Source organism: Danio rerio, chromosome 22 (assembly GCF_052040795.2).
Source record: "Danio rerio strain M-AB ecotype USA chromosome 22, GRCz13ab, whole genome shotgun sequence".
Taxonomy (NCBI): domain Eukaryota; kingdom Metazoa; phylum Chordata; class Actinopteri; order Cypriniformes; family Danionidae; genus Danio; species Danio rerio.
Genome location: NC_141042.1, coordinates 22,758,876 through 22,784,608, shown reverse-complemented (window position 1 = coordinate 22,784,608; position 25,733 = coordinate 22,758,876). Strand labels below are relative to the sequence as shown.

Sequence of the window (25,733 nt, the reverse complement as noted above, 5' to 3'; positions counted from 1 at the left end):
AGCACGCTGAATATCGACGGCAGGTGCTTAGCGAGAGACTTCAAATGCCCGACGAGAACCGCAAATCCGCGCGGTCTGCCAGTCGTTGAGCACAGTTTTGCCATCGAGTGGCTTTCGTTGGGTTTGTTCGCGACTCAACGAACGGCGGCGGTTGTAAAATAAAATAAAAAAACAAGCGAAGGAAAGTTGTTTGCGGGGTTATTTTGGATGCCTGGTTGTTTGTTTTCGTAATATGGCTCAGCATGGACACCATCATGTCGCGAGTTCTCAAAAGGCTTTGATGTTGGAGCTGAAAAGTCTCCAGGACGAGCCGGTTGAAGGCTTTAAAATAACTTTAGTCGACGAGTCGGACTTGTACAACTGGGAAGTCGCGATTTTCGGACCCCCAAACACGCACTATGAGGGGGGCTATTTTAAGGTGAGTGACGGCTGACTGGATGTTTTCTTTGTTGTCAGCTGACTAAAGTTTTACACATCGTCATTTGACGTCCTTGTCTGTAAAAAAGAAGATTCGAATTATGCCCTAGCTTGTTTTATTGTCTTTGTTTATTGTCTTTGCTGTAAAAATATACATATAATTGGTGTCATTCCCTTTAACGTTAAATGGGGCGAAAGGTCAACTGTTCCAAACCTGTTCAGCTGATTTGATTCCATGGAACACAGAATAAAACATAAGGACAAAAATTTGACCGTCAACCATGTTCTTTGTGTTGTCTATAATAAATAATGCTTGGTTCGTAGACGTGGGTGAAAACAGAATTTAAACATTCTCTGTGTCTGTTCCAAGACGAATTTGAGTTCTAAATTTTAAAGGCCAACATTCCAAAATTCGACAGTGCTCTGTTGTTCCTCATTATAGTTTAACGCGTTTCAATGGGACGTTGAGAGAAATAGTTGCTCAAAGTTCAAGTTATTTTAACGATTATAAGCCTTTCCTCTATGGGGCCTGATTAGACTAAAAATAATACGTTTACAAAAACAAATTTGTTCATGCACTGCACAATTCACATTTACAAAATCAAATTAGTAAATTCAAAACAATTAACACATACACATAATTTGTGAATTTACAAGTAAAAATATTAAATATTTTCACCAAATTAATTGGATTTGTGGTTTGTAAATCATGTTTTGAACTTACTAATTCGATTTGTGTATTATTGAATCGTGTTTTGTATTTATGAATTGGATTTGTGTATTTTTGAATAGTGTTTTGAACTTACCAATTGGATTTGTGAATCGTGATTTGAGCTTACAATTTGTATTTGTGTATTTTTGAATTGTAATTTGAATTTATAAACTGGATTTGTGTATTTTTGATCCGTGTTTTGAACTTCCGAATTAGATTTGTGTATTTATTAATCGTGTTTTGATCTTATGAATTGGATTTAGGTATTTTGCCAATCGTGTTTTGAACTCTAATTGGATTTGTGTATTTTAACAATTGTGTTTTGAACTTAAGAATTTGTTTTGTGTATTTTTAAATTGTTTATTGAACTTATGAATTGGATTTGTGTATTTACGAATCGTGTTTCAAACATACGAACTGAATTTTGTAAATGTGACTTGTGTTGTGGATGTATTATATTGTAAATTTATTATTTTTGTGACTGATCTGGCTCCACATTCCTCAAGATAAACGCCAAATATTCCTGATTCAGACCATAGTTTTACTACAGTACATAAAGGTCTCAAAATCACTGCTCGTACATTATTGGTCAATTTTATATTACTGTATTAAAACCAGGGTTAGTTTTTATGACCAACTTATCACTCGCCTAAAGTACAAAATGATGTAATATTTGGAGCGATACCTCTTGTGGTGTTATCTGTAAACAGAAAACATAAGTCATATTTATCTCTCCATCTGCCAATAGTTTTGTCATGATATAATCCTAGTCCATAAATCTGACCAAATTATCCGCAAAACAGCTTGAATATCAAACCCAGATTTGATTTTCAAGCTGCGCCTTTTGAAAAGACCGAAATAATCCAAAAACATCAACCTACAGAGAAATACATTTTTGCTTTAGCCTATAGCACTTCTCAATCTCTTCTTCTGACAAACCATAACTATAGGATATTCAAGCATAGCATTTTTGAAAAGACCAAAATAATCCAAAACCTCACTCTGAAAGCTTATATAAATAGATTTTACTTTAACTTTTTACTAAATCTCTTCTGTGTCCAAGCAAAGTCACTCTGTCAGGCCAGAACAATGGCAGTTATATTTAGCCTGGCTTCATGGTGATCCCTGTGTGCCATTGGCTTACATGCAGGCCAGCCAACCTCCACACATAGTCATGCCATTAGCAAGTATCCACTGACCCGCTGGGTACGTTGGCTACTGAAATTCAGCCCCAATTGAACCAAAAGCAAATTTGATGGCGCTATATAAAGTGTCTTCCTTTCGTCTAAGCAGGCATAGCTGTGAAAATCTAATTATCTCCTGTTGTTTTTATTCACTGATGTGTAAAACCGCATCTGTTTGTTGGCGTTGGAGGAAGGAAGCAGGTCAGCCCTGAACCCACTCGCCGTCTCTTCCAACAGGAAGAGATGAGTTACCATGACTTCCTGTACACTACTCTAACAAGTCAGCAACAGACTAGTTTCCCTTCTGCTTTTGGTCTTCTTTAGTAAATTAGGCGTTCATGTTGTTGTTTGGTTAAATGATTATTCACAACAAAACTCTCTCTGTATTGTGTCGTTTAGTTTATTATTTAATGTTATAAATGTTTAACTGTGCTGCTGCAAATTTGTTCATGGGTTTTACTTTTTCTGTCCGCTAAAGTTTATCTGTAAAAGTGCTGATAATTTATTAACACTTTATTATTAAACATAAAATGAATCCTATTTTTTAGACTGGTATTTTATTCAATTATTTCAAATTATTATACATTACATAAATTTTTCTTCGGCTTAGTCCCTTTATTCACCACAGCGGAATGAATTACCAACTTATCAGCATGTGTTTTACACAACGGATTCCCTTCCAGCTGCAGCCCAGTACTGGGAATCACCCGTACACACATTCACACACTTGTGCACAATCATACACTACGGCCAATTCAGTTTATTTAATTCCCCTATAGCGCATGTCTTTGGACTGGGGGAAACTGGAGCACCCAGAGGAAACCCATACGAACACGGGGAGAACATGCAAACTCAACACAGGAACGCTGACTGGCCTAGCTGGAACTGAAACTAGTGACCTGCGATTCAATAGTGCTAACCACTGAGCCACCATGTCACTCTTCTCAGTTGTTCATACCCTTTTTCCGTTTTCACACTTTAAATGAACTTATTTTATGAACTTAATAACATGTGATGAATTTTTGTAGTCAGTTTTTACAGAAAAACAACATATTATTAAAAACTGAATTGATCTAATAATACATTCTTCATAAAATCATGTTTTTGGTTATATAAACTTATACTATATTAAACTTATATACTTGTATAAACTTTTTTTGTTTGTTTTCTATGGTTCTGTATACAGAACCAAATGTTCACATCATCATCACATTATGCCCATACTGTACTGTACGCCAGTAATTGACACAAGCTTGTTGGTCTGGGTGATTTGGCCTAAAATCAAAATCTCGATTAGTTGAACATTCTAACTTGATTACGATTAATTTATTTATTATTAAACGATTATTTTATTTATTTAATTTGTTTTGCTCTCATAGTTCACTGATAAGTTTTGCACAGTAAAATGAAGGGTGCATCACTTGATTTTAAAGTAATTGAAGTAAACGCGCACTATCTACTGTTTCTTTTTATTGAACATCAGTGTTGAACTAAAATTAAAACGGACACTGCTCTCCGCACCGCACACTGTCATCACTGCTACCAAACCGACCAATCACAAAGCTATGCGTCGGTGTGACGTGGAGTTAAATGTTTTTGGGTTTTTTTAGGTGCGTGGGTATGCGAAGGTAGTATAATATCAGAATAATATAATAAGTATAAATAATAATAATTTAATAAGTATAAATCAGCCTTAACTGAGTGTTTGTTTGTTCTTTTTTTCTGTGTCCAGTTGTCAATAACAGCCTGGTCCAATGTTGATCTTGTAGCCAAAATAAGTGGTGTAAATTTCTTTAAACATTTGTGGGCATGTTAAACTGGTATAATGATAAAATTTGTTTGCACATGCCATAAAATGGAGTTCACTATTAAAGTATGTGCAACTGAATGTGTGGCTAACATAGCGGTTCTCAAACCTGCCTTCTTTAACAGCCATGATTTAGATAACCAGCTTATTAGAAGAGGGCTCCAAGAAAGAACCGTGTTTAAATGGACAAGATGCCAAGTACGCCATGATCCTGGATTCACATCTATGTTTATCTTGGAACATCATTTTCGTTCGAAAATGTAATTCATACCTATTCCCTACCCCTAAACGCAACGATAACTGTGTAAATTATTCCCATTATCAGAGGGGAATAATGGGGTATATGCCGAAGCATGCTAATAGGACTTTTAATTTGCCTGTAACCCGAGATAAGCGCTTCCGGCGAATTGAATGCCAATGCAAAATCCGGTGCGTTTAAGGTCTGTTTTCTTTAAAAATCAGCGATCTCCACTGGCTGAGTGATATTCGATTTAAAGTGGGTCTCAGATTGTACAAGAATCACTGCATTAAATTACATTTCCCCTGCCATATCTTTATAATATGAGCATTTATTTTACCCCAGTATATTCAATGGAGCTTCTGCGTGAGCCTGCCGATTCTGACGGGCGTGTGCGAGTAAACAGCTTTTTGTCTCGTTTTACACTTGAGCAACCAAATAAATGCTAAAGTTTATTTAACTGAATGTATTTTAATGACATTACAACATCGATACTGTATAATGAACCATATAAAATGGAAAAAAGTTCACAATAACAGGTCACCGGAAGTATATCAGCATGGGAACAGCACTAGTCCGGCATATACCCTATAGTTGGATAACAGTCATGTAGAATGCATAAACCTAACTGTAAGTCTAAACTTAACATAAAAATATCCCTTAATTCTGAATGGCTGATTAGAATGTTGTTCCAGGATCAACATGGATGTTAATCCAGTAACATGTCCAACTTGGTGAAATCAGGTTGGAGTTCCCACCATAGTTTTCACTGCTGGCTACCTCTTGCACATGAGAAAGTCGCTGAAAAAAAATAAAATTACACAGCATTGTTTGTAATGTCAGTCATCAGATGGAATTTACTACAGATGAATATGAACACACATTTAATACAAAAACTGAAGAACTATAGCTGCGCCGCATGCTTTCCTACTATATATTATGTCGGAAAACAGTATGAGAGTCTAGTACAGGGGTGGCCAATCCTGTTCGTGGAGATCTACCTTCCTGCAGATTTCAGTTGCAACCCTTATCAAACACACCTGTCTGTAATTATCAAGTGGATTCCCGGTCCTAATTAATTGGTTCAGGTGGGTTTGATCAGGGTAGGAGCTAAACTGTACAGGAAGGTAGATCTCCAGGAACAGGATTGAGCACCCCTGGTCTAGTATGTCCAAATTCATTGTATTCGAAACGCAGTAAACAAGAAGTACTCGGATGACCTAATACTGACCTAATGCGAAATTTTGTTTGAAAGTATGCATCCAATGGACACTTCTCTATCCTATGAGGCCACGGGAGAGAATTCACCAATAGGAGTGAAGTGACGCAACTGACCCAGGCGCGTCATGTGATTATGATAAATGGCGAATTCCATTATATATTCCAGTATAATGCTCACTTTCACTATATAGGACATACTCTACTTATTTTAACAGTAGTGCAGTAAATTCAAATTTAGTAGACTGTTAACGATTTTTGTAAATTACACAATATTTAACTCTAAGCTGTATTTTACTTTAAAATAGTTATGCAGTATTTTACTAAATCTTAAAATTGCATTGTGAAAATGACTGAATATTTTACACTAAAGATATACGGTACTGTAAATAAATATACAGCAAGATAACTGGTGCTATAAATGTAAATACAGTATTTTTGCTGTAAATGATTTACAGTAAGTTACTGGCAAACTGAATAAACAGTAGATTATACTGGACATTGTTAACTTACTCAAGCAGTATGCATTTTAGACACAGCTTATGTATGTATATTTCTGACTGTGTACCACCTAACCTCAGTTTTTTAGCTAAGCAGAGTTTGGCCTGATTGTAAGGTTCTCATGAACAGGATGTCTTAAAGCAGGCGTCAAGTTGTTACACGTGGCTGTGGGTTGACAGGTAGCAGGGTTCGTTCATGATCAGCTTGTGGACCCGCTCAAGCACGCACACACCCAGGCCCTACGGCAGGTGATGTGAGCTGGGCCTGGCTGTGCTTGACTCAGCCTGGCAGCTCGAGTCATGTTACCCTCCCCTCTTGAGTCTGACGAAGCGTCAGGGAAATAAGAGACTGACACTCCAACTGGGCCTGTTCTAGCTTCGTTTAGTGCCTGGAAGGTGTTTGCAGTGAGTCAGCTTGCAATAACTTGGTTTAAATCTTTCAAGATGTTTAGTATGATGAGGAATCATTTGTGAGAATGAATTCATGCTCCGCTCTCACAGTGCTGTTCAACTTGTGTATTTTAAAAGAGTTGTTGATAGGCTTAATGAGAAGAATGCTTAAAATACTGTATGTTGTCAATGTACAGCAATGTGAAACGTGGAAAAAAAAAATTTGATGTATTCCAACTTATAGGATTAGGAAAATAGAGAAACAAACTAATTAAAATGGATAAATCTTAGTCTGTGTCCTAACGTTATAAACAAAGAAGACAGTAAAAATAGTGCAATATTTTTGAAAACAAGTGTATGAATATAGTTTTATACGCTTATTTCATGCTGCCGCCATTTTAAAGAACGAAAGCGAGGCTGTTGCCACAATTTTAAAATGAAGACATGTTGTAAACATCACTTTAATATTATTCATTCATTAATTGTCTGTAGTGTGTAAATGAGTGTGTGTGGATGTTTCCCAGAGATGGGTTGCAGCTGGAAGGGCATCCGCTGCGTAAAAACGTGCTGGATAAGTTGGCGGTTCATTCCGCTGTGGCAACCCCAGATTAATAAAGGGACTAAGCAAAAAATAAAATAAAATGAATGAATGAAAATCACATTAACCGTTCAGCGGAAGTTTATCGGTAGGGGATAAACCTACTCTAGAGGTACTAGGGTTTTGATATCACTTCGAAACCTAATTGGTATTGAGCCCTAATTTGTTATACATGTTGATATAAATGTATGTTGTATGTGAATCAACATTGTAACCGATCAGATATAGATGTTCTAAAATACATGTGGATCAAATAGACAAATCCAGAGTGAAAAGCTGCTCTAGTTCACAGAGAGCGTTTTGCCATCTAATTAGGCTAATTACCTACACAGAGCAGACCCTAGATTATTCTTAACTAGCTTTCAGTGTCAAGTGAAGAAACGGTGGGAATAAAAATAAAAAAAACAGCTTCCTGTTTCTGGCCCCCAGGGACCGTCTGTCCCTCAAGGACAACGTTTCCCCATTCTCTCTAATGTTTCATTGGGATGGAGAGAGTGAGAGCAGCTTCCGGAAGATGAGGAGAATGAATAACGGAGGTGTAGGAGAGCAGGACAGTTTGTTCAAGGAGAACAGCAGTGACCTGGTTTATTTCCCATACTAGTCCAATATCCATGGGATTTTCTTCCTCTCATTTTCTTTTAAATGGGATTTATTGTACGAGAGAGATTTATTTTTAGGTTGTGTTCCAAGACAGGGATTTCGAGTAAAAAAAAAAAAAAAAAAAAAAGCTATTATAATATTCCACATCATTTTACCCAAATGCATTGGTAATGTGAAGGTGAGTCCAGAATGAGTTTCTAATGTAAACCAAATGATGTGATGTGACTTAAAATGAACATCTGCTGCGTGAACTCTAATAAACACATTGAGCAGCAACTCGTATGTCAATAGCCAATAGACACTTGATTTACTGACCAATAAAGACTTATATGTTAACCATGTCCTGAATTTAGAGACGTTGTAATGAATTTAGCATCTTGTTAGTGTTGAACTTGGCATCATTGTTGTTTTTGAAGTGGTGGCTGTTGCGTAAAATAATTGAAGCTCATTTGGTTGATTCACACTTGCCAAAAATTGCGTTTTGTGTAAATTTGTGTGTCAATTGCATATGCTTGCGCGATAAATTGAGGTGTGATTCATGGATTGATCCTTGGATTTTTGGAGTTCATCACGATTGTAAGCTCAGCAGATTTCGCTCTAAGCTGTTTTATAGCTAGTAGACTCTCAGTGAGCACGAAGAAGAGTGCTTTTGATCATGCACTGTACACGGTCAAATGTACTTTTAGCACATTGTAGCACATTGTCGAAAGTTTAATTACGTACAAAACTGAATGCCTCAAATCCGATCTGCCCGTTTACATGATAGTCGCATTGTCACATTTCCAATTTATATCTGATTTATTTCCACATATGAAGGAGGCCTGAAGCCAATCTCTGAGAATCCAAATGCATGCGTTTTTTTTTGTGTGTGTTCGCACGGTCATAGAACAGATCTGATTTGTGTCACATATGAGCAGAAAATCCAAATTGCATTACATTTAACTGGCATTGTAAACGGGCCTATTGCTGTGTTCACACCAGACGCACGCGTAAATAGACGCGTGAACATTTGAGTTTACTCGCTTCATTTGCACATCAAAATCCGATTAATTTGTGCGTTAAATCCAGTTCATTCGCTCGTCAAATTCACTGAGCTATAGATGTGGATTCTCGTCATGGGCAGGGCTTCTGTCTGCCCGGTGACTCTAGCTTCGTTGCTAAATTTCTAACATGGATTTTATTGAGAAAATAACTGTTTATGTGCTTAATGAAAGCTGAAAAACAGTGTCGATTCATTTGGAGCAGTGTCTGAGTGCACTAGATCCTTTCAGAGGTGCACCAGCATTGTGAGCTCATAAACTCCTCCAGAAACTATACCTGGATGATGGAGGCTTTCAGCGGTGCTTCTGACTGAGCCGAGCCCAGTTTGATGAACTGTTGTCGGTGTAGGCAGGAGGATTTCACCCGGGACGCCGCATGAATGTCTGCTGAAGTTCAAGTTTTTGAACTTGAGTGTTTTGCGCGAAACACGCGTTAAGTCCCTCAATGTTGATGAGGGAGAGATCATCACTAATGGGCGGGGCTTAGAGCGCGGGAGAATTTAAATCAAAGTGTGTTTCTAATGTGTGATTTTATTAAAATTGAATGATTGCTTTTTAGCATTAGAGGCTGGCTATGTTCATGCGCTGTTGCCACACAACTGCGTTTAAATCCCTTAGAAATGTGATTTATCCCCCCTTTTAAACCTTTTTCATTAAATCATCAACAAGGATTGTTTTACGTTCAGTTAGGGTGTCAAAATTAATAGTTTTTTCGATTCAATGCGATGCAGACACAAACAATTCAGCATCGGTTCAGTAATAATCGTAACCAGTTATTACTAATGTCATTTATCACGTGTGTTATATGGCCGTGGCTTACTATGGCGAGGGAGGAGACCACTAGGAATTAAAACACTCCAACTATTTTAAAAGCAGATAACTGTGCACATTTCACTGATTGTGAGTTTGCTGAACAGTCTTTCACTGACAGGATAGTACATCAGAACACAGCTAGGAAAAAATGAAAGTAAACTCTCTCTCTCTTTAACTTGCTCGCGTGTTCGTGAGGTGATGTTTATCTCCTCTCTCGGCTGTTACAGTATTAACGTACTTGTGGATCCAGACACGAGTGTGTCTGCAGAGAAGGTTTTCTCCACCGCATCGCCGTCTATAATAGACATGGGCCAGTATAAGATTCTGATGGTATGATAACCTTGGATAAAAATATCACGGTTTCACAGTATTGTGATTACTGCTCTAATATATGTTCTTTTAAAATGTCTGGGTAAAAAACAGCAACTTTTTTCCACTTTAAACGCAATTTATTTTATTTTGATAAACATTTAAAGTATTTTGGAACCGTAAACATGTCAGGATAAATCATTAAAATGAATCATTGACTTGTGCTGTCTTCATTAGTTTTAAAAACAGAGATTTGTGTTAAATGCCATTTAAAAAGGCATCTTTGGATATCTTTTCAGCTGGAGATACTGGTGTCCTAAAAATATATATATTTTTTGTTGAACGTATGAGCAATCATAGGAGTTTAGGAACTCGCTCAACAATGCTAAAAAAAGCAAGGGGGATAATATTTGCGTTTGTTTATTTGCTATAAATGCTCATGTTATTCTGTGCATGTACTTGAGTTTTGTTTGATGCATTTAAAAAGTGTGTTTTCTTTGAGCAGGTATAATTAAATGTACAGTACATATATGTCTGCTTGTATTAAATGACAATTGTATTGTAAAGGATATACTGTATAAATATAAATATATTAATAAATTATAGATTTTAATACAATAATTATTATGCTGCTAAGTAAAATATAAAATTGTTTATGGAAAGTATCGTCAATGCACCCTGATGCACTGAGATATCGAACTGTGAGACCAGTGTAGGTTTCACCACTAACGTTTAAGTGGCATGTTTAAGGATTGGCAGTGTGGGTGTTTATAGAGCCATCTGGTGGTAAAAACTAAACTCCGAATTGATTCAAGAGAGAATCGTGATGGATCCCAAAAACCTAAGAATCATTCCATGAATCACAAAATATGGATTTATTGTCTCAGCATAGCATATACAGATGACACGCACAACAGAAAATGAATCATTTCTCAATTCATAATGGATCGATGTATTGTCTCGGCCCCATCTTTACACATTTTCAAATGCTTAAAAATATGGAACTCAATGGTACTAAGAGTCTTACGGCAACTTTTAGCCATTTAAACCAACATCACATTGATGTCAAATACTGACATTTATTCGTCAGGTATGGCAACCAAAATCCAACATCTGATAGACGTCATAGTGGTAACGTCGTCCACACAATGTCAAGCTGTAACAATATTAGACATTGCTATTTGGTTAATTTTTTTTTTAGGTTGAACGTTAGATACTGACGTCGGCCAGACATTGGGTTCTGAAATCAACCTGATTTTTATTTTTCAAACAAAATGCAATGTCCCCACGTTGCTGGAGTACTACATCAATCTGACATCATGTTGACGTCTTCTGCCTGCTGGGTGTTTAAGGCCATTTCGGTCATCAGACAGTAAACGTCAGTCATCTTGTCATCAATGACATGCATCTAAACAGTCTATGGGTCAATGCGTGTGACGATTTTGGACATCTTATTTTAATGCTTCCAAACAGTTTGCTTGCTGCAATTCTAAATCTAAATGTCTTGAAGTAGTCCATTATGATGTGATTTTTCTTCTATATGCGGTTGGATTGGACAGGAATCACAGGACTGATTTTTCTAACCCCCATAGACAACAAAAAATAAAGTAGTAACTGCAGGTTGAAGGAAAGTAGTGGAGTAAAAGTACCAATACAGCACTAAAAATGTACTCAAAGGAAAGTAAAAGTACACATTTTCAAAACTACTTGGTAAATTACTATTCCTGAGAAAAACTCTTTCATTACAGTAGTTTGGGTATTAGTAAATTGTTACTTAACACCAAGGGTGGCCAATCCTGTTCCTGGAGAGCCACCTTCCTGTAGATTTCAGTTGCAACCCATATCAAACACACCTGCCTGTAATTATCACGTGGTGTTCAGGTCCTAATTAATTGGTTCAGGTGTGTTTGATATGGGTAGCAACTGAAATCTGCAGGAAGGAGGCTCTCCAAGAACAGGGTTGGCCACCCCTGCTTTTCACCATTGATGTTTTCAAAAACTTTCAAAAAGAGAACAGACTTCTTTCACCCCAGTAGAAAACCTCTTTAAACTGTCAATGGTTTGTCCTTTGCAGTTTTAGCATCTAGGGAGCAGGGTACATCAGATTTCTGGGCGCATTTGAGATAACCTGTTGGATAAATGTTGAAAGTAAAAGTACTTTCATTTCATGGGGTCTTTTAGTTTGAGTTCTCTCATCTAGTTGTTGGGCAATGTAGCTAAAGAGAGAGACGCCTGGCCCAAAGGCTGTCACAGGAGCTCTGCTGTGTCGGGTCATGTGCGAGTCCTGTAAGCTGCCTCTGGAGAAACCTAATACTGTTACCTTCTTACATGGATCCCTACTTGAGGTTTAATAGGCTTGCTCACTTGAAAGTTGCCCGGTGCTGCTTGGGTTTCAGGAATCGAGTATCACTTGATACATACAGGTGTTACACACACACACACACACACACACACACACACTCTCTCTCTCTATCTCTGTGTGTTTGCGTGAGAGAGAGGGAAAGCTGGGTCTTTTAAGCACACACCAGCTGACCGTGCCAAATCAGCAAATGTAGTGTGCTGTGGGGGGTTGTGGAGTGGTCATGTGTATGTGTGCCCACCACCCACTGTAGTGAAAGGCACCAGGCTCGGCTCGCTACAGATTGTGGAGGATTTGCATGGATGTGTGTGTGTGTGTGTGTGTGTGTGTGTGTGTGTGTGTGTGTGTGTGTGTGTGTGTGTGTGTGTGTGTGTGTGAAGGGGGGTGTTTATAAATGGATTTGCATGTTACGGAGCCTGTGTGCAATTGTTTGGCTTTAGAATGATAGAATCTTTAAATATGGTGTTGCCGACTACCAAGGTTGGCATGATTATGATCCAATAACTGTTGCTGTTGCTAAATAAAAACAATGTAAGAATACAAATGTAACCATTTTATTAGTAATAACTATACATTAATAGTACATTTAAATGTAAAAATTCTTACTGTATCGGGTGTGTTTCACAAACAATGTCATAACTTGCGGATGAACTATTATAGTGCAATGCATCTTTTGGGAAAAGAACAATGTCATGAGGAATGTTTCCCAAAACAGTAGTTTCTCTGTCGCAGATCCTGCATTTGAACCACATTTGTTATAAAGTAAAGCGTCCATAATGATGCTCTAAACGGGGTAGAGTAACAGTTTCTTTAGGGAAACCCCATAAATTTTTGTGCAAATTATATCCTTTGACACGCACACGCATTAAAAAAATCTATTATTAGTTTTGGTAAACATGCACTTGTTTTCCATATTAGTTGAAATATTTGTAAACGGCACCTATAGGGCCAATGTTTTCTTTACAAACACCATTGACAACATTACATATTCTATTCTAAAAACTACTATCACGTACAAAAAGCTAACGCATATTCTAATCTCATATATAAAAAAATAAATGAATAATGAGGCTGCTTATTAAGAAATAAAATTGAATATTTATTAGGAAACTAGAAAAATCCTACTTTAATAATGATGATGATGATGATGATATAATAATAATAATAATATTTTTATTATTATTATTATTAGGTAGAATATTGTTTATTTTTTTAAGTCTACTTACAATTTGACACATGCAAACCACTGCAGAATTTTTTTAACCAACAGGCCCATGTCATATACAGTACAGATACTTAATAAATAACCATTAATTAAATGCATTAACGTATGCTATATATTTTTGATTTCACAAGCTTTGGAAATGTAAATTCTGCATTTAAATAATAGGTCACCTTGCTTTAGTCATGACTCATGAGCCACGGCTGTTTTCAAAATGGCATAATTGTTTTTAAAGTGCACTACGGAGGCAATGCAATTGTCAACATGAAGATCGCTAAAACTGAACTGTAAAAATACTTTAAAGGCAGATTACACCTAAGAGAGATTAATTTAATGTTTTTTTTATTTATTATTATTATTTTTTTAGCCATTCCAAGTTTAAATGTTGGAACATTCTAACTGAATAGGGCATAGGGGGATAACTTGAAATAGAACACAGCCAGGTACTCTGCTTCTAACTACAGCTCTAGAGGTGAAGTTGCAAGTGTAGAAATTTACGGCGTAGTTTGCGAATGTTGGCTGGAACGATGGATTTGGGAAACGTCAAATCAATTGAACGTGCGACCTTAGTTGGCTAACGATGGTTCTTGGAAACACACCCCAAAATAATTTAATATCCAATTGCAGTAAAACAACATTGTTGTTGTTAATAAAATTAATTTAAATTGTAAGATGATTATTATTATTATTATTATTATTATTTTTGTCATCAACAACATCAACAAATTTAATAACTGTAATACAAATGCTAATAATGGAATAAGAAAACATCCATTTAAAACAAAGAATGCTTTTAATATAATTTGTTGTATGTCTCATGTCATTGTCAACAAGAATATTTTAAAATTATAGTAATGTACGCTAAATTGGGAGATGATTATTATTGTAATTACAAAGAATATTTAGAAATTGTAATGGATACAAATAATGTAATCAATTTCAGCTGTAATGTAAAAATTGAATGCACGTTTTCTGTAACTGTATTATGTTATCATATAGATATGTTATGTATAGAACTGTATTATGATTACATGATTGAGGATTTTGTTGATTTAAAAAATGTCTAGGCATCACAATAGACTTTGCAAACTATTGCAATCTACATCAGTGCACAGAACGCCTTAGCAACACTCTAGCAACGTATTATATCCCCAAATATCCTTAGCATTTTATTCAGATAACTGTTTTTGGAATATTTTAGGAAATTATTATGTGGCCACACAGATTTTGAATGGCAATTTTGGGTTATAGAAAAAAATATTTTTGAAATGGGTACTAATAATAGTAAATCCCACATACAACCTGCATACTCATCTTGGCATTTGGTTATCAGCTCCCACGTGAAGCTTACAGTAGAGCTCACACTATTGACTGAAAGCATTTCTACATGTGCTTGAAGATGAGTGTTTCTACAGCACAACGCTTGGAGTCTTCTGCCCAAAGGCGGATTATCAGCCTGTGCTATAAATGATTTGATATGCAGATGGAAGCTTAACTTGTAACAGGCTTTCAGCTAAATCAGATATTCTAAAATGAACAGCATTTTCAGTGCGCGCGTGTGTGTGTGTGTGTGTGTGTGCGTGTGTGTGTGTGTGCGTGTGTGCGTGTGTGCGTGCGTGCGTGCGTGCGTGCGTGCGTGCGTGCGTGCGTGCGTGCGTGCGTGCGTGTGTGGTCTGTTGGTGCGTGAGTTCCAGCAGCGAACAGTTTGTAGCATTCAGCCAAAGAATACATAATCCCATGTGTCATGGAGGTGTATTTCAGAATGTTACTGTAAATGAGGTCTTGGGTTTTGGTTTTGCAATGGCCTCTATACTTGTGTATTGCTGGAAGATGATGTTTATTCCCTAATGAATCTATTATTTCTTTCAGGCACGCATCAAATTCCCTATTGACTATCCATACTCGCCTCCTGCCTTCAGATTCCTCACCAAGATGTGGCATCCCAACATCTATGAGGTATGACCACACAAACGGCTGCCAGAACAGTGTTGTGGATGAAATAATTAATTTTTTTGGCAGTTCAATTCATTTAATAAATAGCCAGTTAAATATATCTTCTTTAGAAGTCTCACCTTTTAATATTTTCTATTAAATGTGAAGCTGCTAATGAAATTGCCTAATTTAACTGTTATAATTGCTTTTGTATCAGGACAACTTTTTTCTCTTCTTTTTTTTCTTCTTACAAAAGGGACTGAGTTTATTACATTTAATGCACTATGAAGACAGATACACACATACATAAAGTGTATATATATTAATGTTTGAAAGATTTAAAACCAAAATCCTATAAATATTTCAACAGAGTTTAGATCGATACGGAGAACTGGAAGGGACGGGATGGTGGGGGAAAAATGGGTGGATAGGAGAAAAATAACAAAAGAAGTGATAGGAAAATATATATTTAAGATTTCCTGTTCCCTCGCTGAGATGCTTTGCATGATCTCACTGAGAAAAAATTGATACAAAAGCAAATATAACAGTCAAATTAGCCAATTTCATTAGCAGCTTCACATTTAATAGAAAGTATTAGAAGCATCTCAGCAAAGCATCTCTGCAAGATCACTGAGATGCTTCACATGATCTCGCAGAGATGTTTTGCATTATCTCTCAAAAGATGTTTTTCCACAAGCACTTGTTCACTTCATACGTGTCAAATCTCCTGTTTTTGCTGTGATTCTTCTGTGTATTGCCATTCTATCCCACTATCATCCCATCATTAAGTATTTTCCCATATTTCTCCCATATTTTGAATCTTGAAATTACATTGAAATGAGTATAGAAATGTCTGCGTTCACTTTCGATCGCCTTCATATGCAGCCTCTGAATCAGTGAACGCATGTATAAGTGCTGACTGACGGACGCGCTCCATATGATAAACTGATCCCAGATCAGCTTCTGTACACACCATTTAAAGTGACTCCTCTGTTATCAAACAAGAGAAGAGCAGCAAATGTTAAATCTCTCGTTGTGTTTTATTTGATAACAGATGTCACTTTAAGAATGCACAGATCTATAATGAAAGCCTTCGATTACTTTAGTAACTGTGCTTATTCAAGAGAAGTTGTTGTTTAAAATAAAAAACACAGGATGGACATATTTGCATATTATTAAGTGTATTTGAAGCTGATCTGGGATAAGTTTTTTTTATATACGGAGTGTGTCCGCTAGTCAGCGCTTGTACTGTACATGCATTCACTGATTCAGGTTGCATATAAAGAGCGATGATAGATGCACAGCTTTAATGGAAAGAAAGTGAATGCAGACATTTTTATATTGATTTCAGTGTGCTTTCAAGATTTAAAATATGGGAAAATACTTATTTATAGTATGATATTGGGATGGAATGGTAAAATACAGGACAATCCCGGCAAAAACAGGAGGATGACCTGTATGAAGTAAAAAGGAAGTGTTTGTTTAACAACCGTTTTGCAAAGGAACAAAAAACGTCTTCATGAGGGAACGCAAAAACTTAAGATATATATGAGCAATTCTGTGCAAATGTCAATCATGCCATGAAGAAAATTGGAAGTTTTCACCAAAATACGGAAACCGTTTCTGTTTTTTTTTTTTTTTTTTTGTGTATGCAAGTATTTTAAAGTACTTTAGAAATACTCAAATGCATCTGTTAATGTTTCAAACTATTCTATTTGATTTACCAAATTCACACAAGTGGCTATTTCACATCTGCCACATCCATAACGGAGAGATGTCACATCCATAATGACACTTTTTCCTCAAATGTGAAAATATTAAATAAAATAAATCCAATGATTTTTCTTCTATAGAGAGCCAACTTATATCTTTTTGATTGTCATCATTTTATTTTGGTTTGTGCCGTTTAATTCACAAAATTACTACAAAGTATGTTGTATACTGTAAACCTGCAGACTTTTTTTGTCACATCTATGACGCATGTTTATTTTCCACATTTAAAGTACAAAACATGTTTACAGATTAATATTGTTGTGGTCTCTTAACTCTGTGGTCAGTTGTTCTGGAAAATATAGACAAAAGTTTCAATATATTGTTTACATTTACTTTCTATGCAAATTTATGTTTTGAGTTTTTACTGCAAATGTCACATCCATAACGCAGGAATTGCTCCTATATTTTCCTATCACTCAGTTTTAGTTTTTTTTCCTCCCATCCATTTTTCCCCCACCATCACGTCCTTTTCAGGTCTCCGTAGATTGATGTATGAGGTTTTGTATGCGTTACAAAAATTATCCTATAAAGTCTTACAATCATGTTTTTGTTAGATTTGTTTTGTACTTTTTGTGGATTTTACAAATTCAGACTGCCTTCATGCTATTTCATATTCTTAACTATACGTTTTTGTAAATTTCAAAAACTTAATGTATTATGTTAATTTAACATTTCAGAATGGCGATGTCTGTATTTCCATACTGCACCCACCAGTAGATGATCCTCAAAGTGGAGAGCTGCCGTCAGAGAGGTGGAACCCAACACAGAACGTCAGGTACAACATATGGCTGTAATTTCAGGAACTTTTTTTTTTTATCTTACAAAACTCATATATGCTATAGGTCTTAAATTGGGAATAGATATCAGAATACATGTCGAATTGTTAACAGGAGCAAAAACTCACCAGCAATTATTGGGTACACCTTTGCTAGTTTCAGATTGGACCCTAGTTTGCCACGAGAACTGCCTTGATTCTTGGTATTGTTTCAATTAGGCTCTAAGGTCTCATTTATAAACATGGCATATGCGCAAAACGACAGTGGAAACGTGTGTACGCCACTTCCCACAGAAAGGTTTTGATCTATAAAAAACGAACTCTCTAGAAGAATGTGTGCAGCTGTAAGTACACCAAGTCATTGGTCTAAAACTCAGATTTGCTCCAACCCTAATCAAACACAGCTGATCCAACTTATCAAGGGGTTCAAGACTACTAGAGACAATTAAGCAGGGATGAGTTGCAGGTGGCTGGAGTTAAACTACGCAGAGGTGCGGCCCTCCAGGAATTGAGTTTGAGACTACTGCTCTAAGTTAACCTAATTACCTAATTGAACCAACTTGTGAGTCATATTCATAAACAAGTTAAAATTTATTCGGGCTAACTTTTCATTTTTAGAATGGTTTCTGTGCAGATTTGATAAGAGACCTCTGGAAATTTTCCTCCGAGATCTGGTCCATATGTAAATGCCATCATATCAGAATGCTCTCATTTCATAACATCCTTATGGTGCTCTATTGCAGTGTTCCTCAACCACGTTCCTGTAAGACCACTAGCTCTGCACATTTTCCATGTCTCCTTAACCAAACACACCAGATTTAAATCATCAGCTCATTTGCAGAAACTGAAAGACCTGTAATTTCTGTGACCGACAAAGGAAGCATCCAAAACATGCAGTGTTGGTGGTACTCGATCTCTGGGGTATATGGTGACTGTGGAGGCCATTGGATTTACATTGGTGAACTCATTCACTAAGATGTTCAAGAAACCAGCTTAAGATGAGATCAGCTGTGTGGCACAGTGTGTTATCCTGCTGGAAGTAGCCGTTAGAAGATGGGTACAGTGCGTTATGAAGGGATGGACATAGTTTATCACAATATTCAGGCAGGCTGTGGATTTTAAAGGATTTTTGTTAACATTAAAGGGCTTAACGTATGCCAAGAAGTCTCCCTCATACCATTACACTAAGCCTGAATCATTAATACAAGGCAAAATGGATCAGTACTTTCATGTTGTCTGAATGTTGCAGCAGAAATCGAGATTCATCAGGCCAGCCACCTTTAATCCAGTCAACTTTTGTCCAGTTTGTGTGAGCTTAAGGATTGCCGCTGGTGTGCTCCTCTACTGCTTTAGTTCATCTGCTTCAATGTCTTTTTGGCTCAGAGGTATTTTTCTGCAGGCGACTTTTATAACGACTGATTGAGTTACTGTTGACTACAGCTCAACAAGGCACATTCCTACCAAGAACTGCTGTTTACTGAATACCTTCTCTTTTTTTGAAAGAAGGTCATGGTCATGTTGTTACTGGAAATCAGTTTTTGTAATACTCTGATCTGCTCCTACAACCATGCCACATTCAAAATCCCTTAATCACCCCTTAAATCATCTAAAACAAAAAATGCTTGCTGGGAAGTGGCATGTTTTACGGTTTTCTTCTGTAAGGAAGTTGCATTGTGCAAACACTCACCGATCCTGATTGAGTTACTGTTGACTACAGCTCAAGGCACATTTGCCCCAAGATCTGCTGTTTACTAAATACCTTCTCTATCAGTTTTTGAAATACTCTGATCTGCTCCAACAACCATGCCACATTCAAAATCCCTTAAATCTCACCCCCCTGCCAGGTCTTCTTGACTACATCTACATGCTTACAGTAGCTGCCATGTGGTTGTCTGGCTAGATATTTTTAAGCAATTGACTAAGCCCAGCAAACAATTTTGTGTTTAATAGACATCTAAACGTAGGCCGCTTGCCTTAAACTTGCTGTCAGTGAAAATTTAATAGACATCTTACAATAGCCCAAAACTAGACTAGTGGTTAAATAGATGGACTATACAGACTTTGTGTGTAGTCATTCATTTCTGTTTATTTGAAGACTAGTCTAGTTTTGGCCTATTCTTAGAAGTCTATTGGATTTCCACTGACAGCCCAAATGCAGTCTTGTTTCAGCCAATACGACTATGTTTGGACATCTATTAGATTTCTGTACGATATCATCTAAAACAAAAAATGCTTGCTGGGAAATGGCATGTTTTACAGTTTCCATTTGTAAGGAAGTGGTGTTGTGCAAACAATCCCCTTTCCAGGTTCAGCAGTTTGAGATCAATAATTAAGCCAAAGTGTCATAATTGGTTCGGTTTAATCAGCCGATATCTGCTTCTCATTCAGGACGATCTTATTGAGTGTTATCTCGCTGCTGAATGAGCCCAACACTTTCTCGCCTGCCAATGTGGATGCCTCCGTCATGTACCGTAAATGGAGGGACAGCAAGGGGAAAGACCGAGAGTATGCAGAGATCATCAGGTTAGAGAAACACTCACTCAGAGTCTTTCTTTGAGTTGTACTTTGCATGTGCACTCATCTGCTTTGGTTCTGGTTTCCAGGAAGCAGGTTTTAGCTACCAAAGCTGATGCTGAACGGGATGGCGTAAAAGTGCCCACCACACTGGCTGAATACTGTGTTCGTACCCGAGCTCCACCAGCAGATGAGGGCTCTAACTTTTTCTACGATGACTACTACGATGATGAGGACTTAGACGACGATGAAGAGGAAGGTGAGGACTGTTGCTATGATGAAGACGACTCCGGAACGGAGGACTCTTGACAGCCAAAACTCACCACTTCCAGTTTCCGTTTGGTTTCATAGCTTTTTAAATCAAGGCAAAAAGAAACGTTTCGTGTTTGAAGATCTGAGCTCATCAAAAAGGGCAGCAAACTGATCCCGGTCAGACGCTTTATGGATTTATTATTTTTTTTATTCCCCACATTTTGTTTTGTCTAGTCTTTCAGGGGCAGGTCGGGTACAACCAATCAGTGTGCAACAGTTCAGCTCATGTTTATTTGATCCTCCATAAACATCTTGCCTTACAAAGGCGTCTGATCTCAGGTTTTCATTCTCTGTGATGTTTTTTTAAAGTATTGCCATCTTGGGTTGGCGGGAAAAAAGTAGCGAATACACCTTCTCAGGGCTACTTCTCTTACTTACACCACAATGCATTATATTCAGCTTCTGTAGCCATGGACTGGACATGATCAATGTTCTAGAGGAAGAGAGGATCTCAGCAAAGCTTCACCTACCATTAATACCATACTAAGCTTGGGACTTTTAATGCGTTTCATATTATCCCAAAACAAACCTGTCTTATTGGTTTTGTTTTTCGCTTTCATGGGGTTGCCAGGTAGTGTGTTTGAATCTTCGCTATATTTAGTTCCTCCGTCACATTTGAGGATGTTTTAGTTTTGTTAAATATATATATATATCCCTTTTTATTTTAAAGCTTTGTGGTGACTCATTATTTTTTTCCGAAGCTAAAATCCTCTTCAGGAAAATGGACATGAGACGTTGGTGTGATTTGACCCCCAAATTCACAAGCGTACAAGGGTATTTTGGGCCACATTTCCCCCTTTTCTTGTTTAAGCTTGTTTTTTTGTTTTTTTTTGGTATCTATTTAATGTCTGAATAAAGATCTTTATTAGAGTTCCTGTTTCAGTTGTTGATGAATAGAGAAATTCGGGAATAAAATAATAAATCTATCTCCCTATGCAAAAACAACTATTTTACTCAAGTATTCCACACTAAAATAACAATCTTGCCACTAGAGGGCAGCAGGGGATTTCTTATTAAGATTGAACTGTTAGATTCATCAGGTCTAACCATAACTAACACATTAAATGCTGTTTATCTGCCTGGAATGATCTTTTTTTTTTTTTTTTTTCAAAATATGGGGTCATTTTTACATTTTTGCTTTAATTAAAAACAAAAAGTGATGCCATTTATGTCTTCCCTTTACCTTTTTGTCTCTTTAAACTTGCTTCGACAAAAGTCATTGCCATCATAATGCAATTCTCTCATATATCATCATCTCTTGATGTAATTCTCTTATATGTATGGATTTGATGTTAAAGCACCTTTTATAGTACAGTGCAAGAGAACAAAGCATTATTCCATCAGAAAAAATATATGTGAAGGATTAATTTGCATTTAAAAGGCATAAATCTTAATCATAGGTGGTAGGCTTTTCATCGCGTGAAGAATGAATGGAGTTTGCTGCAGCAATCATATGCCAAGATCCATTATGTAGAGTCGTTGACAAGACGTCATTGTAGTCTGGAGCTTTGCTGCTCAATTATGATGTCAACAGACTTGGTTTGAAGGTCAGCTAATCTGAAAGGTCTTTGATTGGAGGCACTGCAGCATAAAGCATTGATCCTCTACAGTATCTGATCCGGCTGTGTCAGAGTTGTGCTAAAATCTAAAGGTTGTGGACTTCTTCTTTTATCGACACCTTTTTGATTAAGGATTGTCACTGCACAAACAAAATTAAGAACTTAATGGATGCTTTTAATAGACTGCCATGACTCATTTCTTGTTATTAACGTCAGAAACCTAACAAGGTTTTGTTTTTTTATTATTATTATTTGTAATAACACTACTTTGTTCTTTATTACCCTGCCATTCAACTTCAGAAAATGTCGCTGCTTGAGTTTTATATGATTCTATGTCTAAAGGAGTGGTGGAGTGTTTTATTTCTCTTTATTCTGACTAATGTAATTGTTTTGGAAAGTTTTAGAAAAGCTATCATAGGTTAGACTTCCGGGAATGCAGGAAGTTAAACAGGAAGTTCACTGTAAAATTGTAATGATTTACTTAAAAATCTTGAATATGAATTTATAAAATGCTTTTTTTTTAACCTCATTCGATTAATAATTAAATGCTGCAACTTAATGTTTATACATTGATCAAAAGTGCAATTAATTTTGTCTTGTTTCTAGTCCAAATATTTATAAATTTAATAAATTAAGAGGCATTTTCTAGACTAGCAAAAAATACTGTTCTGAGAAGTAATTTGCCAAAATTAAGTGTTGTGTTTTTTTTTAAACAAGCAAAACAATCTGCCTATAGGGTTTGTTTTGAAATGAGATAAATTTGCTTACATTATTGCCAGATTATTTTGCTTGTTTTGAAGACCCCTATGATGAAAATCATCTTTTGTAAGCTGTTTGGACAGAACTGTGTGTGGGTACAGTGTCCACAGTCATATTGGAGGGATATAAACACAATAAGTCTCTTTAAATTTTCTGATGTTAAAATTGGATCCAAATCCTTCCCATTTTGAGGCCGACCGCAAAGTGACGTAAGAGTGCGGTTTCCCCGCCCACCAAAATAACAGGTGCATATTAAAATGTCTCTGTAGTAATGCGTATAATCATATCAACAAGACAGGATGTGCGCAAAGCAACTAAGATTAAAAGATCGGTTTAGCTCACTGTGATCCTCAATCTTCAACAAATGTGAACAAATATGACTTTTACAAGTTTAAAGCAGTTTTAAAACAGTGCATGCTTGTAATAAAAAAACTAAGTTAAAGAAAGTAAAATCACTGTAATCCATCACCACAGCTGCATGTCGGAACAATTATAAAAGAAGACTTCAGTCCATGGATGTTAAATCAGGTTTATTTTGTACATTAACAAAACTGATATCCATACAGCAGTGGATATTAACGTGTATCCTGTCACATTTGCCATGCAAAAACAGTGCAAAGTAAAAAATTGCACGGTGTCTGTATGCGTGAACTTTGTAACGACATTGTGTGCATCATCATTCCAGAAAGTCTTGAATTAACTCCACAAAAAATACATCAAATAATGAAAGTTCGTACTGTAGTATTTCTCACAAACGTTATGTGAGATCTGCTTCCTTCATGTCTGTCACTGTGCTGTTTATCTGACGCAGCCAAGGTGAAGATTGAGGCACACACTGACAGGCACGTGGGAACGGTAAGCGGGGAGAACTAGCATTAAAGACACAGGCTACAAAATCAGTGTGTTCAGAGCCTTAGCAGAGGTATAATAACTATTCTGATGGGTGTTTTGAGTTGAAACTTTACAGTCAAAAGAGAAACAAAAGTCTTATCTTAAATCTTGAAAAAGGGGTAAAATAGGTGCCCTTTAAAAAAAAAAACTCACTTTTTGCATATTATTTTGTAAAGCTCTATTCCTAATCAAACAGCTGATCCAACTAATCAAGGTGTTCAAGACTACTAAAGACTATTTAACAGGTATGAGTTGGATATGGTTGGAGCTAAACTATGCTGAGCTGGGGCCCTCCAGGAATTGAGTTTGAGACCATTGCCATTAAACTTTGCAGTAACTCCAAAAATGTAACAAAAATTGTATCATTTGCATATATTTTTAAGGTCTGTGACAGTGTAAGCATTCCAAGCCAGTTTTAGGCATTCAGGCACAACAATTTCTAATGTTTTTAACTTAAAGAAAGTTTGATGAAGTCTATGCAGTGCTATTTCACATTTGATAGCTCAATTTATGAACCTGCATATGTCTAGACTCTCAGAAAACCATAAAGGGCTGTATTTGATTTACTACTGTACAGTAATATAAAAATATACAGTAATATAACACTACTGTATTTATCAATGTTTGTGAATTGATTTTATTAAATTTTAGTCAGATGTACCGGCCAACAATATTATCCCAATCAATTTAAAATGACAAATCCTTCCCATTTAAATCATCTGGTGAAATTATACTCAATATCGCAATGTGTATTGTATGGCAATGTTCCAATATCGTGCAACTCTAGTCAAGATTTAAATTAAATGAAAACATCGAGTGAAGATGCTTTGGTTTGTTTTTTAGACCATGGGAATCATTTTAATGTTGTGTTGGCTAATGCTTAATGTCTTTAGTGTGAAAGTTTAGCCAAATCGTCCATTGTAGATATTCAGATGTGTATAAATACAATTGAAGATGCAGTAACCTTTCTCTCTAGTGTTCACATATTTGCTGTCTGATAGTGGACTACTTGGATATAGTAGCTAAGTGAAAATCAACTATATGCCTACATTTTATGACTTGAACTGAAGAGTTTAGATGCAAAAACCTCCAAATTTCCTCCAAAATGAGCATTTTTTTCAGGCTTCTATATCAAAGCCCAAAACTGTGTTGTTATTATTATTTACTTATAGTTAGAACTGCTACAGTATATACATAAGTGTCCTTCACCCACCAAAACAGGGGTCTTGACCTGCAAAGTGCTCGTCACCCTCTCTTCAACTGTCGTGGATTGGCGGGTCGAGTTATTCAGACAAGAGGGTGATGAGAAAAACTTGAAGTCTCCCAGGAGGGTATGAGTGTGTCGCGGTCACCAAGGAAACCAATGACGGGGAATGGTGTGTAACAATAAACCCTACTGTGAAATGAATAGGTGGTGTTTATTCCTTTCCTTTCTCCATATACGCCTCGCGACTGTCAAAGAACATAAATGGATCCACGTGAGCCATACTTAAGTTGTTGGAACACTAAGTACTCTGGGCCTTTTGGCTGCCCAGCTGTGAATGTTTTATACGTTTTTCCAGGTCAAGCCTGTTTTCTTGTCATTCCTAATCTACAGTTGTAGACATCCAAACATCTGAAGACACACCGTGTAAATGGTCATTATGGTTTTGCCATCATGGAATAGATATTTATCAAGATAACTTAAACGTCTTCCTTCACAGTTATAGGTTTTCTTCAAAGAATTATGATGTTTATGTCTTGCATTTTTAAGCTATAAACAATTATGGACAAATGTCTTGCAGTTCTGCTTTATCTTGTTGTTTTAAAGG

General features: G+C 36.6%; 1 protein-coding gene across 1 annotated transcript; it reads left to right on the top strand.

Moving 5' to 3' along the window:
- On the top strand, positions 1-21,583 carry cdc34a (cell division cycle 34 homolog (S. cerevisiae) a). Its single transcript, NM_200958.1, is given in 5 exon segments — positions 1-418; positions 15,277-15,363; positions 17,790-17,887; positions 20,276-20,410; positions 20,491-21,583. Coding segments are annotated over 5 exon segments (726 nt in total). The 5' UTR covers positions 1-232; the 3' UTR covers positions 20,711-21,583.
- Positions 21,584-25,733: the final 4,150 nt, after the last annotated feature.